Consider the following 16,481-nt stretch of genomic DNA (forward strand, 5'->3'; position numbering starts at 1 on the left):
TCTACTCTGTGTGAGATGGGGGAGTCATTGGAAGGTTTTGAGCAAAGGAGTAATATCTGACTTACTTTTTACCAGGAACATTTTGGCTGCTTTGGAGAATAGGCAGAGGGCAGATAAGTTGGAAGCAGGAAGACTAGTTGGGAGAGTATCACAGTAATCTAAGTACAAGGTATTGGTAGCTTGCACCAAGATGATAGCAGTGAAGTTGTTAAGAATTGGCTCATTATCTGGCGGCAAGACTCAAGCAATGTCATTTTATTTTGTGAAAGCTCTCTAGGAGTTTCTGGTACACATGAGGGTTGAGAATTTGTGTTACCGTTTATACATTTTTATAGGAGTGCCTGGACTTAAGACATATAGACATCTTCATCAGCTTAATTGAAGTGAGTAGAGAAGCATAGTGATTAATAGCAAGTACTTTTACATCTGGCCAAGGTTTAGATCCATGCTACTTATTCACTGTGTAACTTTGAGCTTTATTTTTCTCATCTTTAAATGCAGTTACCGGCTGGGCGCGGTGGCTCACGCCTGTAATCCCAGCACTTTGGGAGGCCAAGGCGGGCGGATCACGAGGTCAAGAGATGGAGACCATCCTGGCCAACATGGTGAAACCCTGTCTCTACTAAAAATACAAAAAATTAGCTGGGCGTGGTGGCGCGCGCCTGTAGTCCAGCTACTCAGGAGGCTGAGGCAGGAAAATCGCTTGAACCTGGGAGGTGGAGGTTGCAGTGAGCCGAGCGAGATCGCACCACTGCACTCCAACCTGGTGACAGAGCAAGACTCCATCTCAAAAAAAAAAAAAATGCAGATACCTACTTTGTAGGTATATTTCCTACTTTGTAGGTATATTTGTTATGATTAAATGAACCAATGTGAATTAAATGAGCTAGTATCTGACATACTTAAAAAGTAGTAGCTTAAGGAAATCTGACACATGAGATGATAAAAATGTTAGGATTGATAATGCTCAGTGTTGTTGAGGGTGTGGAGGAATAGGTCCTACTGTTGGTGAGAATGTATACAAAGGGCAGTTTAGGAATACCTATCTATCAAAATTTTTTTTTTTTTTTTTTTTTGAGATGGAGTCTCACTCTGTTGCCTAGGCTAGAGTGCAGTGGTGCGATCTTGGCTCACTGCAACCTCCGCCTCCCAGGTTCAAGGACTTCTCCTGCCTCAGCCTCCCGAGTAGCTGGGACTACAGGCGCCTGCCACCACACCCAGCTAATTTTTTATTTTTAGTAGAGATGGGGTTTCACCATCTTGGGCAGGCTGGTCTCGAACTCCTGACCTTGTGATCCACCCGCCTCGGCCTCCCAAAGTGCTGGGATTACAGGCGTGAGCCACAGCACCCGGCCATCTATCAAAATTTCAATTTTCGTGACCCACTAATTCTTCTAGAAATTTTATTTGTGGAAGCATTCACACCTATGTTCAGATATTCCGTGCAGCACCTTTTAATGGCAAACAGTTGGAAATAATACTCCTAATAAAGGAATAAATTGTGATATATTCATTTATGGAACGCTTTGTGGTTATGAAAAATACTAGGTAGGTCTATACATATTGTCATGGAAAGATCACTAGTATGTACTTTAGTTTTTTTTTTTTTTAAAAGCAACACCAGTATATCATTTGAGAGTACTTAACATCCTCACTATTTGAAATCTATAAGATTATGTTCATTTATTACTTATGTGGATTTTTATATGAGCTCATATAAAAGGTAGGCCACAAGGCCGGGCGTAGTGGCTCACACCTATAGTCCCAGCACTTGTGGAGGCCAAGGTGGGCAGATCGCTTGAGGCCAGGAGTTTGACATCAGCCTGGCCAACATGGAGAAACCCTGTCCTCTACTAAAAATACAAAATTTAGCCGGGGCCGGGCGTGGTGGCTCATGCCTGTAATCCCAGAACATTGGGAGGCCGAGGAGGGCAGACCACTTGAGGTCAGGAGTTCGAGACTAGCCTGGCCAACATGGTAAAACCCCGTCTCTACTAAAAATACAAAAATTAGCCCAGTGTGGTGGCACGTGCCTGTAATCCCAGCTACTTGTGAGGCTGAGGCAGGAGAATTGCTTGAACCCCAGATGCAGAGGTTGCGGTGAGTGAGATTGCTCCACTGCACTCCAGCATGGGTGACAGAGCAAGACTCTGTCTCAAAAAAAAAAAGAGCCGGGCATGGTGGTGCACGCCTGTAATCCCAGCTGCTACTTGGGAGGCTGAGGCATGAGAATCGCTTGAAACTCTGTCTCAAAAAAAAGAAAAGAAAAAATAAAAGGTAGGTTGGGCACAGTGGCTCACACCTGTAATCCCAACACTTCAGCAGGCCAAGGCAGGTGGATTCCCGGAGCCCAGGAGTTTGAGACCAGCCTTGGCAACATAGTGAGACTCTGTCTCTGTTGAAAATAAAATAAAATAAAAGGCAGTGATAGTAATTTCATAAACAATAATACTTATCAAATTATTATAGTGCCCATGTTTTAACAGTATTGAATGCCTCATTATAATAACATTGTTTTCTGTACTATATATCTGTTTTTAGATATTTAAAGAGCTATAAATTATCTTAAGGTAAATTATAGTTGCCCCAAGGATTTCTATTAGGAAATATTGAAGATGCAGATATATTGCATAGTTTCTGTCTCTACTTGACTAACAACCAGATGGATCGGTAAGATGAAAACAGATGAAATAAATTTTTTTAAAAGTATTTTATATATATATATATTCTGTTGGTGTGCTTCTAGGAATCTGTCTTAGGCAAATAATCTAGCAAGTACATAATGACAAATATACAATAGTATTCACTGCAGTGTTTATAATAATAATAATAAATTGCACATAACCTAAGTGCAATCAATAGGTATTAAATAATTTATGATAAACATAATGAAATTATGTAATAATTAAAAATAATTATTTAGCTCTATAGTTATTAACAGATAAAACCTACAGTCTACTAAGAAGGGAAAATAAGTTTACTACATTATATATAATATCTTCTCTCTACAGATTGTAAGACTGGAGTAGTTAGGGAAAGTAAGGAATAGAATAGATTTGGATAGACAACATATAGAAGACGACATTTTAAATGAGCATTTCCCAACCTTTTTGGAATCACATTTCTTAATTCTAAAATTTTTATCAGTTTGCATCGTATATGGTAAAAAGTGGTTTTTAAGTAAAAAGTATTTTATATCAGTATAATACTTAAAACTGCTTTCTGAACCAGGCACAGTAGCTCATGCCTGTAATCCCATCACTTTGGGAGCCCGAGGTGGGTGGATCACTTGAGGCCAGGATTTCGATACCAGCCTGCGCGATATGGTGAAACCCTGTCCCTACTAAAAATACAAAAATTAGCTGGGCATGGTGATGCATGGCTGTAATCTCAGCTACTTAGGAGGCTGAGGCACAAGAATCACTCAAACCCAGGAGGCAGAGGTTGCAGTGAGCCAAGATCGCTTCACTGCTCTATAGCTTGGGTAACAGAGCGAGACTGTCTCAGGAAAAAAAATTTTGCTTTATAAATTTTTGTTCTTTGTTCTACAGAATCATTTTTGGCTCATAGTAAGGACACTTTCTAATGATTAGAACTGTTTAACAGTTTAAGATTTCAGGCATTGTATGTCACTGTGTGACCATTTATCATATATGCTGAAAATAAACTTTAGGTCTTACCTAATTTACTGATTTACTGGACTTGACAAGTAGCAAATTGATTTATGGCCCTGTGGACAAAGTTCATTCCCTGTGCCTGAGGGTCTGTGGAAATCTCTTGTAAGGAAAAGTAGTGTCATTTTTTTTTTTAATTTTCTAGTTATAAAATTGTATTTCACAATGTTTAGGAATGCCATAATTTGTGGCATTTTTAATGTGTATACTTTATTCCCACATAGGCCGAATACATCAAGCAATGGTAACATCTTTAAATGAAGATAATGAAAGTGTAACTGTTGAATGGATAGAAAATGGAGATACAAAAGGCAAAGAGGTAAGATCACTGAGTTAAATTTTATTCCTAGTCCTGCAATCAAGATTCTGAATGTAAAACAAAACAGAAAAGTACATAATGTTATTTTATTTAGTGCATATATTTGTATTATTCCTTGAAAACTTTCAAATGATTAAAAATTTTCACTTAAAGGTAGATTCCTCCTACATCTCATGTGATTGCACATATCAATCTTAATTATTTGATAAAATATACTATTCTTTAAGTCTAGCTCACACAGTTTGAAAATGTGCTATAATATTTAATTATGTGGTTCTATTGGTCACTGTGTTGTTAGCAATTCATAGAGTCAAGACTATAAAATGATATTTTAAGAGAGATTCTTTAAATTTGTGGATTATAATTCTAAATCTCGTTTGTAAGCCTAAGGCACTGTATTCTTTTTTTTTGTTTTTGAGACAGGGTCTCACTTTGTCACCCAGGCTGGAGTGCAGTGGCATGATCACGGCTTACTGCAGCCTTGACCTCCTGGGCTCAAGTGACCCTCCCACCTGTCTCTAGAGTAGTTGCGACTACAGGTGTGCACCACCACACCTGGCTAATTTTTGTATTTTTTGTAGAGATGGGGTTTTGCTATGTTGCCCAGGCTGGTCTCAGACTCCTGGGCTCAAATGATCCGCCCACCTTGACCTCCCAAAGTGCTAAGATTACAGGCATGCGCCACTGCACCCAGCCAAGGTACTGTATTCATTAGGCTAAAGTATTTTAAGAGTTATTTACTTTGTCAATTTACTTGAAAAATAAAAGGTTAATTGTCAAAATATACTCTCAAAAGACTGTGTATGTGTTGTGAACAGATTGACTTGGAGAGCATCTTTTCACTTAACCCTGACCTTGTTCCTGATGAAGAAATTGAACCCAGTCCAGAAACACCTCCACCTCCAGCATCCTCAGCCAAAGTAAACAAAATTGTAAAGGTTAGTGATGAAAATTCAGAGTGCAGGACACTGGGAGAGAGCGGGGTGTGTAGATGTGTGTGTGTTCTAGTTTGAAATTGGTAGGCTTTGAAGAGTTTAAGAATTGATTAATTTGCTTTTTCTGCCACCCCTATTCATGTATATATATACATATTTTCAAGGATTGAGGTTGTCTAATTCACAATTATGACAATCATTGGATAAGGTCTTAGAAATTTCTCACCTAATTAGGATTTTTCCTGAGACTAAGTTTCTCAGGAGATATAGATCAAAACCATTTGCTTGGTGTTTGTTGAATGAAGACATATGACTTTGACAAAGGCATAATAGCTGTTTCTTAGGAATAATAACTACCAACTCTGATAGTCTTTTGAAATTATAATTCTGCTATTTGTTTCTTAAAGAAAGATGGGAAATGATAGTGTAGTTCACTTCTATATTGACTGTCATGATATACCTTAAAACTGTGCTAAATCCTCCCTAGCAGTTTTATCTTTATAAAAATTAAAAGCACATTATTCTTATGGCTTTTAAAGATAATTCTCCTTCCTTTCTCTCAAGACCTTTCAGTATTAAATTTTTGTTTCAAAATACAACTCTTTTTAAAACAGATTGTATTGCAAAGTTGTTGAATCTGCAGTTCTTTGTGTTCATTTCAACAAGCATTTGTGGTTTTGTTGTTGTTGTTGTTGTTGTTTTGTTTTTTTACATTGTGCCAAATACTATGCTGGGCAAAATACAAAGATGAATGATGACATGGCTTTCAGCCTGTAGGAACTTGATATCTTTCAGGGAGGACATAGATAAGCATTTAAATATAGTATAATAGAAGCAACAAAACTTTGTGTTATAAACTATGCAGTTGAACATAAGGCATATTTTCAACTCATGAGTTTAATCATATTGAGAGTCACCACTTAGAGGTTATTAGTTACTACTTATAAATTGATTATTTTTTATATTCATCTTCAAAATGAGGGATCTTCTTGGAGGATTTTTGTAGTTTATTCTTCCTGGTATATCATTAGCAACCTTTACTCTACATTAGAAATAAATAAATATTTATTTTTAAAGTAAGTATTTATTTTAATTATAAGTATTTTTAAAAGTATTAAAAAATATTTTAAAAGTATTAAAATAAATCAGTATTTTTTAAAATACTGATTTATGGGCCCCACTCCCAGAGATTCAGTTTTATTTTACCTAAAGGGAGGCCCTGGCATCAGTTTCCTTTTAATAGTACTCATCTGATTTGAATGTGCAGCCAAGGTTAAGACAACTATGTTATTTGATATCTTTTTTTGAGGTGAATAAAAGGAAGTCTTCATGAATGAATTAGAGGACCAAAAGTTTGCTGCCTTAATCTGTACAGTGTCCAAGTCTTAGAAACTCTTATGAAACCTTTTTAGGATAACTGACAATGTACATTTTATAGTATTCTGATATTTCAGTTTAACAAGGGGTTCTAAGCTGTCTAGAACTAATATTTTACAAATTACCCCCATTATTCAGAAATGACAGTTATTACATAGTTTTAGCAGCATAGTATGATGATTAAAACACATATTATTGTGAAGCTACTTAACCTCTCTTTGTTTCAGTTTCCTCATCGATGAAATGGGAATAGCAGTAGTAATGACCTCATAGATTGTTGTGAAGAAAGTCCTTAGATCAGTGCCTGGCTCATATTAATTTCTGAATATTTTTGGAGGGTAGGGGAAAATATATAAAGGAACTTGAAGATCGATAGCATTAATAGTAATTCATTAAGATTATAGTTTTTCTTCATTTTGTTTTATATTCTTACATGTCTGCCTACTTTTGTTTAATTGAAAGAAGCTCAGATCATGATACATATGAGGAGTAAAGACAGAAAACATAATGAACATTTTTTCCTTTCATAGAATCGACGGACCGTGGCTTCTATTAAGAATGACCCTCCTCCAAGAGATAATAGAGGTAAAGTAAAAATTTATCTCTTAATTTTGGCTGTTGACTTCTTAGTATGTTCCTGACAAGGTAAATCAAAAGTAAACATTACCCTTGATGTTGGTATTTATTTAAATTTTACCTGGCTAATTTTAAGAGGTGCTTTTTTTGTTTTGTTTTGCTTTTTTTTTTTTGAGACAGGGTCTTGCTCTATCAGCCAGTCTAGAGTACAGTGGCATGAACACAGCTCACTACAGCCTTGACCTCCCTGGGTCAGATGATCCTCCTGCCTCAGCCTCACATGTAGCTGGGACCACAGGCATGAGCCACCATGCCCAGCTAATTTTTTGATTTTTTTGTAGAGAGTCTTTCCATGTTGCCCGGGCTGGTCTTGAACTCCTGGGCTCAAGTGATCCTCCTGGCTTGGCCTCCCAAAGTGTTGGGATTACAGGCATGAGCCACTGTGCCCAGCCTAGTGTCTTCTTGATTTCCTAATACAATATGCCAATAATACTGAAAAATGATTTTGTCCAGGTGCGGTGGCTCAGGCCCGTAAACTCCACACTTTGGGAGGCTGAGGCGGGTGGATCACCTGAGGTCAGTAGTTTAAGACCCCGCTGGTCAACATGGTCAAACTCCGTCTCTACTAAAAATACAAAAAATTAGCCAGGCGTGGTGGCGGTGCCTGTAATCCCAGCTACTTGGGAGGCTGAGGCAGGAGAATTGCTTGAACCCAGGAGGCAGAGGTTGCAGTAAGCCAAGATCACACGACTGCACTCCAGCCTGGACGAAAGAGCGAGACTCCATCTCCAAAAAAAAAAAAAAAGTTTTTTAAAACGTATGGCATGATGGCTGGGAACGGTGGCTCACCCCTGAAATCCCAGCACTTTGAGAGGCTGAGGCGGGCGGATAACCTGAGGTCAGAAGCTCAAGACCAGCCTGGCCAACATGATGAAACTCCATGTCTACTAAAAATACACAAACTAGCCAAGTGCAGTGACACATACCTGTAGTCTCAGCTACTCGGGAGGCTGAGGCAGGAGGATTGCTTGAACCCAGGAGGTGGAGGTTCAGTGAGCCGAGATTGCGCCACTGCATTCCAGCCTGGGCAATAGAGTGAGACCTTGTCTCAAAAAATAAATAAATAAATAAATAAATAAATAAATAAATAAATAAAATAAAATGGATGGGATGAATATGAAATTATGAAATGCAATTTTTAATTCATCTTATTTACTAAATAATTTTGCAAATTCGAGAAGAATATTATGAGAAAGAAAGGAATGGGGAAAGAGTCAATTAGTTGGCTGATTTCACTAGCTAAAGAAGTTGAACAGACATAAAAATTGTGTAGTTAACTGAAGTCTCCCGTATATTTTCAGCCAGGACATGAAAAGCATAATGAATTTATTTTCTACTGTTTAGTAGTTCAGAATTGTCTTTTCTGGCAGTATTGTTTCCCTGTGTGTGTGGATGGTAGAACAGGATGGACAGAAGTATTAAATGAGAGATTGGAAGTGGAGGGACAGTCCTTCAGTTTAAACACTATCTTTTGAGTCTTATGTAAATTTATATTTCTTTTAAAATTTGATATTTATATTTAATTTTATATTCTTTTTTCCACTTGTATAATATCCACATTGGGAAATTCTCTGCTGAAGATTTGCATATTTGAGGAGCAAAGAGTGGGATTTGGAATATAGGGAGGGTTGAAGCTAAGTTTTTACTCCCTGTATATATTTGATTAGTGTACATTTTTAAAAATGAGAATGCATGTAAAATTTATATTTTGCCGGGTGTGGTGGCTCACGCCTTTAATCCCAGCACATTGGGAGGCCGAGGTGGGTGGATCACCTGAGGTGAAGAGTTTGAGGCCAGCCTGACCAATGGTGAAACCTCGTCTCTACTAAAATTACAAAAATGAGCTGGGTGTAGTGGCGTGCGCCTGTAGTCTCAGCTACTCGGGAGGCTGAGGCAGGAGATCACTTGAACCCGGGAGGCGGAGGTTGCAGTGAACCGAGATTGCACCACTGCACTACAACCTGGGCGACAGAGCGAGACTCCATCTCAAAAAAAAAAAAAAAAATTATATTTTACACACATATTTTAGGAGGATTTCTTTGCAGTTTGAAGTTTTAAGACATGGAGCGGTTTATATATACATATATATTTTGTTTTCTTCACATATATATTTTAAAGGATTATTAAAAATCAAGCTTGGCTTTGGTTTTTATGTAAATTATTTAGATTGAATTTTGTAGCTAAAATTACATTGGTGAAAGCTAAGTCTGCACATATTACTTTGAAAGCCTTTTTTAGCTTATGTCAGTTTATTGAACAGAATTATTATAAACTATATTATATTTTACATACATAAATAGAAAACCTGGCAACTTACTAATGTAACTTTTAAGTATCAGGTTTTGGGGGCTATCTCTTCCTTTTACTGAGGTTAGCTTTTACTAATTTTCTATCCTGAATTTAATTTTTTTTTTTTTTTACTTACAGTGGTTGGTTCAGCACGTGCACGGCCCAGTCAGTTTCCTGAACAGTCTTCTTCTGCACAACAGAATGGTAGTGTTTCAGATATATCTCCAGTTCAAGCTGCAAAAAAGGAATTTGGACCCCCTTGTATGTAAATTATGTATCAAGGATTTAGTCATTTTAGGCATACATGTATTCTCTCTTGGTCATCCTTTTAAGTCCTCAAAGAGTAAACACTCTAAATACAAGCTTGATTGTAGATTTCATTTTACCACTGTGGAAAATTTAACTTCTTTTTATTAGTTTAGTCCGTTAATTGGGTTTTTTAAAAGTATATTTTGGAGCAAAAATTTTTTTGTGAAATTATAGCAATGTTTCAGTTTGAGTTTAAAAATCTGGGTAGATGATAATTTGTCAGATGTTACAGAAGAAAGTGTTGTGCTCCTTGATTCTTTGAATTAAAAATCTGTGTTTCTAAACCAAGAGATGACATGTATCAATATGTTTGAGTCATTTTTCTGGACTCTCATCTGTACATTGTCCTATTTTAGTTTTGGTAAAGCAGCTCATTAAGTAAAGCTCACATAGTTGTTATAGGCATGCTTTGTCACTGTGTACCTTTTATGTGTGTGTGGTGAAGTTATACATAAAAAAAATTTAATATTAGTACTCCAAAAAAGAAAACTATACTTCTACAGCTCATCTTTTCTTTTCAGCACGTAGAAAATCTAATTGTGTGAAAGAAGTAGAAAAACTGCAAGAAAAACGAGAGAAAAGGAGATTGCAACAGCAAGAACTTAGAGAAAAAAGAGCCCAGGTTCGTAACATAAACATATATTTTGTTTATGTACCAATCAGAGATTAGATTATATCAGTGAAGGTGATTGATGTAAAAAAAATAATTAAGGCTTTTTTTGGAGAATTTTAAGAATTCCTTAAATTGATATTGAGGAATAATATAAACTCTTGTGAAAATAAGTTACCGTAACACATTTTTACTGCGTTGTTCTTTTCATGTTGTATGGGTATGTGTTAACGCTAAAATTTGTTCCATTAAGAAAAAGCCATTGTGTTTCAGAATTCTAATGTGTATGGTATACCATTTAAGAATTTTTATTTTAAAAAGACCTAAAAATACATTGGGAAAAATATCCAGTTAAAGTGCATGATTAAACTATAAATTTTATTATTGTTTTTCTATAAGTAAGTTCACATGTCTTAGTGAAAAGGGGGAAATTCTTTGGGTTTTCATTTATGCCACATATGAAGAGTGGATCTCTATTGTGTCCCCCTCAGGGTCCCTTCAGATGGTAGCAAGACTGTTTAATAGCAGTCTTGCTATTAAATTGCATAGAAAACTGGTCTTTTACCCTTCTACAGGTCTTTACATATTAGACATTTTGTTATTATACATAACTGCACCATTGTGCTTGTATTGCATCTATTACATTTTCAGAACTACTTTTCTCTAATAAAACATCAAGATTATTTATTTAATAGTATGTTCAAATGCCCTTAATCATGTTAAACTACCAGTTCAGATGTTGTGTTGTGGAATTGTGGACCTAGTATTATATCCAACCTGAATGAATCAGCTTTTATCTGAAAGTGACCTGAGAATGACCAGTTGGGTTTTGAAATGAATAATAAAACATATTATCTACTAATACTTAGCATAGATGCCACCTGGTGTTTCCTGTGGGTACTTCATAATACTTACACATCTCTCTGTGATCTCTTAATTCTCACTTCACAGTCTACTTCTCAGTTGACATAGGTGGTATTATTTCCTAGAAGAAGGTTAATTGAAAGTAAGTTTCAATAGCAGTTTGTAATTTAGTTGCATTCAAAACAAATCTGAATATGATGTATAAAAAAATGTGACTTCTTAGAATGATTAATAATTTATTGTTCAAGGCTAGGAAAGGCTGTTGACTATTGCTATTTGTATCTTAATCTGAATTTCTGTTTTGAAGCCAAATAAATTGTAGTTGGCATTCAAAAATTTGAATTTTAAAGTTTTTTTAAAATGATCTTGGCTTCTGATTCCTTTAAGTTCTGTTCTGTTGATTTGGGGCAGTTTTGTCATTACTTAGTATTTTTTAGAGGGTCAGCAAAAATAGAAAATGAAGACAAATGAATCTATATTTATACTTTGCTGAAACACTGGATTAAATTAGAAGATGAATCTGATTAAATGAATTTTCCTAGAATTTCAGCTTTTCTAGAGTTATTTGCCAGTAGTTAACATGAGCATTATTTCTCTGTTGCTGCATTTTGTAGGATAATTAAGATATATGTATAACAGATGGATTTTTGAAATAGGTAAAGGGTAACTTCAATGAAGAGTCTTTAATTTGGAGTTAACAGAATGCATACAGACTAAGAGAATTGTGTTTGTAAAACACAATTTTACAAACACAAAGTGGTTCAGAGCTTATTATGAAACCACAACTATGAAACTATATAATATCGTCAGTTTGCGTTTAGGCTTGGTTATGACAAATGGCACAATTTAATTTTAATTTTCAAACCAAATATAAATGCAACAAATACATTATTATATTTATAATGGTGAATTCTCTCTGTCTTCTAATAGGATGTTGATGCTACAAACCCAAATTATGAAATTATGTGTATGATCAGAGACTTTAGAGGAAGTTTGGATTATAGACCATTAACAACAGCAGATCCTGTAAGATTCTTTGTAAACCATTATTCTGGAACTTTTTATGCTTCAAATAAAAACGTGTGTTTGACACTTGCTAAATTCATATTGTGTTCAGCTATGTAGTTTTTCCTTTCCTTATGGGTGCTCATTCCCCATATTTTAAGAAGAAAATCAAGAAATTATCCACACTAACGCTTATTTTCCATAATTTGGTATATGAGATATGCTCCCTGTAGAGATGTCCTTCTCAAAGCAAAACCTCCCTGTCTTTGGAAGGGCAAAGCAACACTTAAAGGAGTGATAGCGGAAGACTCACTTTCCTTTCTCACTGTGAGTTATACTTTGATCTCAGTTCCAAGCTTATCTTTGCCTTGGGCTGTAGATCCCACCATCATTTCTAATTTACTATTGGTAATTTGTTAGTTTTAAATATTACTCTGGCTTTTAACAATAAGTGATGGTTGTTGAGGGCTGCAGTGGACCAGAAATCTAGAACTGGAAAAAATCCTCTGCTCTTATTACTCAACTCCTTTGCTGTTGACGAATGAGAATTCTTTGGACAGGGAGTGCCTTTTTTTTTTTTTTTTTTTGAGACGGAGTCTTGCTCCATCGCCCAGGCTGGAGTGCAATGGTGTGATCTCCGCCTCCCAGTTCAAGTGATTCTCCTGTCTCAGCCTCCCAAGTAGCTGGGACTATAGGCGCCTGCCACCACGCCTGGCCAATTTTTGTATTTTTAGTAGAAATGGGGTTTCACCTTTTTGGTCAGGCTGGTCTCGAACTCCTGAACTCAGGTGATCCACCCGCTTCAGCCTCCCAAAGTGGGAGGCCTGTAATCACTCCTGGGATTATAGGCGTGAGCCACCGCGCCCCGCCGGGAATGCTTTTATAACTAATTTGTACTTATAAAAATAATCCATCTGACGTAGCATATACAGAATGTGTTAGTTACAAAAAAGACATTTGTGTTAGATAGATGTATTATATAGAATTGAATAGAATTGTTGATAATACTTGTACCCCACATATTTTAGGCCTTGCTCTTCCTTCATGTGTTTCACTTACTGCATTGGAGCTCACCCTTTAGGACAGGAATTGGCAAACATTTTCTGCAAGGAGATATATGGTCTTTGTCACAACTACTGAACTCTGTCATTGTATTGTAAAAGCAGCCATAGACAATACATAAATGATGGGTATGACATTTGTTTCAATCAATGTGTGTCAGTAAAATTTTGCAGAAGCAGGTAGTAGCTAAATTAGGCCCACAGGCCATACTGTGCTAATCCTTGCTTTATGTTAATTATTATTAAAATGAGGCATGTATTGGGAACAAAATTTTTATAAAAAATACTTATGCATAAGAATTGGCATATTTATACAATAGTTCAAATTATTTGGCTCAGTAATCGTCTGAGAATCCTGTTTCTTGCCAGTAGTTATCTTTGCTAGCAACTTTCCCTATGATCAACCTATGAAAATATGTCACTTAGTAGAATAGAAATGTTTACTTTTGTTGTGTATAGCACATCTTGAAGTGGATAATACAGCTTTTTTTTTTTTTTTTTTTTTTGAGACAGAGTCTTCTCTGTTGCCTGGGCTGTTGCCCAGGCTGAAGTGGAGTGGCAGGATCTCGGCTCACTGCAACCTCCACCTCTGGGGTTCAGGCAATTCTCGTGCCTCAGCCACCTGAGTAGCTGGAATTACAGACATGCACCACCGTGCCCAGCTAGTTTTTATATTTTTAGTAGAGACGGAGTTTTACCATGTTGGCCAGGCTGGTCTTGAACTCCTGACCTCAAGTGATCCACCCACCTTAGCCTCCCAAAGTGCTAGGATTACCCACCGTGCCTGGCATCACAGCTTCTTTTTTTTTTTTTTTTTTGTCCAGAGATGGAGTCTCACTGTTACCCAGGCTGGTGGGCAGTGGCATAATCTCGGCCCACTGCAACCTCTGCCTCCCAGGTTCAAGTGATTCTCCCACATCAGCCTCCCGAGTAGCTGGGACTACAGGCATGCACCACCACTCCCGGCTAATTTTTGTATTTTTAGTAGAGGTGGGGTTTCTCCATGTTGGCCAGGCTAGTCTCAAACTCCTGACCTCAGGTGATCTGCCCACCTTAGCCTCCCAAAGTGCTGGGATTATAGGAATGAGCCACCATGCCCGGCCTCCTCACAGCTTCTTAATGTGAACTTAATGCTACTAACAATAGTAGTACCCTCTACAGAATTATTTCCTAAGGTGATGGTTTTCCAAATAACAAAATAAGCAAGTTTCCATTACACTCAGAATTTTAGAAGTAATTGTATCTGACAACCATTAAAATTTGTGCAAAGCTAATTTGTTTTTTAAGCTTACCTATCATTTATGCTATGTATAAATTTCTAAAACCCCTGGAGGAAATATTATGTAATTTATGTTTTAGTGTTTTACATGACACTGATAATCACTGAAATAAAATACTTTTTATTTCTAGATTGATGAACATAGGATATGTGTGTGTGTAAGAAAACGACCACTCAATAAAAAAGGTATGGCACTTAATGAGCTCTAATAAAAGATTGATTTTATCTTATTTGTAATGTATTTTTATAATAGCAAATCAAATTGGTTTGGAAAAATGTAAATCATTTCCTTTGATTTGTATGTAACCATTATGCAGATTTCTATGTCTAAACTTGTCACTTTGTTATTGCTCTGAATCATTGCCATTCCGAGTCTTGCTTCACAGAAATCTTGATTTTGTTTTTACTTTGCTGTTGAAATATTTTGTCTTAGTGAGTTGCATATTTATGGGATATTATCTTTATATGTACAGAACTTACTACTTGTATCTTAGTTCTTACTACTTAAAATAATTTTGTACATGAACTCAAATGCTGTGAAAATTATTGGGCATTGATTTTCATTTATTCTTTTAGAAACTCAAATGAAAGATCTTGATGTAATCACAATTCCTAGTAAAGATGTTGTGATGGTACATGAACCAAAACAAAAAGTAGATTTAACAAGGTACCTAGAAAACCAAACATTTCGTTTTGATTATGCCTTTGATGACTCAGCTCCTAATGAAATGGTTTACAGGTAGGTAAATTCATTTTAAATCAGAATTTTGTTCTTATGCCATGTGGTCATCAGCACCTTGAAATTTACATTGATTGTGGGATATTTCTTAAGAGGTGCAATATGCTGTTTTATTCTGAGTTTAAACAAAGAGAATGTAATAAATGCTGTAATGAATATTAACACTTGTTCTCTGTAATGCTCCCCAAAATCATAGTTTCCATTGCTGTTTGCTAATTAGCTTATTACACATATATATACATATATATGTATATCACACAAACCATGTATATGGATAAGAAATTTCTGGAAAATGTTAACGTAACCTCTAGGAATAGAATATGATGAGAAGAGGACTTTTAATTTTTACCTTTAATCTCTGTACTAATAAAGAAACTTGAAATGTTTGTTTGAGGCATGGTCTTGCTCTGTTGCCCAGGCTGGAGTGCAGTGGCACAATCACAGCTCACTGCAGCCTCGACCTCCCAGGCTCAGGTGATCCTCCCATCTCAGCCTCCTGAGTAGCTGGGACCACAGGCATGCACCACCACACCCAGCTAATTTTTGTACTTTTTGTAGAGTTGAGGTTTCGCCATGTTGCCCAGGCTAACCTCAGACTCCTGAGCTCAAGTGATCTGCCCGCCTTGGCCTCCCAAAGTGCTGGGATTACAGGCATGAGCCACTGTTATGCCTGGCAAAAACACCTGTTATCAGTAAATTATTAATTTGTCTAAATCTGTATTTAGTATGTATTGTCACTTAAGGCGAAAAAGTTCCGTACTTGTATTTAAATTTGTCATCTTTAAGCTTGGAGATAGTTTTAGTACATGAGATTCTTGTATGTTTTCTGTATTCAACTTATAAATAATTCAAATTTATCTGTGTTATACATTGGTATCTCAAATTTTTATGCCAGATTTAGATTTTCATACGTAAGTTTGCAAACATTCATTTCTAATAATTATAACATCAGTTTTAGCAGTATTGTTATTTTGGTTTATCTAGGAATATTACTGTCTTTGTAATTGCTTGAATGCTATAGCTGATTGCCCTTTTTCATAAAAATGCCTAGAAAGGAGAAAATTAGAGTTAATGAGACTAAGAATTGAAGGTGTTACAAAGGAAATACTTTTGAGACCAACTCCTTTTGTCTTCACCAAGTGTACTGGGTAGTCAGTTGTAAAGAAAAAAAAGGATCAAATTAAAGAACATATGAATACTAGATAGAGATATTTGTGAAGAATATGTTTAAAGGGGAATCATAATTGTTAATTGTAGAATTTTTTTTTAGCTTTCTGAAGAGTCCACCCTTCCTTTTCATTCCTCTTTCTACTCCTGCCTCATAAAATATAAGTTTGACTTTTATAATAGTTTTTAAGAAATTATTACAAATACAGGCATGTTT

At 36.2% G+C, this 16,481-nt stretch overlaps 1 protein-coding gene across 4 annotated transcripts in view; it reads left to right on the forward strand.

Annotated features, from left to right (window-relative positions):
* Nucleotides 1-16,481, forward strand: part of KIF2A (kinesin family member 2A) — an 81,176-nt gene that overhangs the window by 37,591 nt on the left and 27,104 nt on the right. For 2 of the 4 annotated variants that reach the window (XM_024246792.3, NM_001133943.2), the window contains 8 exon segments: nt 3,899-3,993; nt 4,812-4,931; nt 6,836-6,890; nt 9,369-9,491; nt 10,061-10,161; nt 11,944-12,039; nt 14,490-14,544; nt 14,935-15,097. In XM_024246792.3, coding sequence (XP_024102560.1) covers nt 3,899-3,993; nt 4,812-4,931; nt 6,836-6,890; nt 9,369-9,491; nt 10,061-10,161; nt 11,944-12,039; nt 14,490-14,544; nt 14,935-15,097 — 808 coding nt within the window. 4 annotated transcript variants of the gene reach the window in all.

This window comes from Pongo abelii, chromosome 4 (genome assembly GCF_028885655.2).
Source record: "Pongo abelii isolate AG06213 chromosome 4, NHGRI_mPonAbe1-v2.0_pri, whole genome shotgun sequence".
Classification (NCBI taxonomy): Eukaryota; Metazoa; Chordata; class Mammalia; order Primates; family Hominidae; genus Pongo; species Pongo abelii.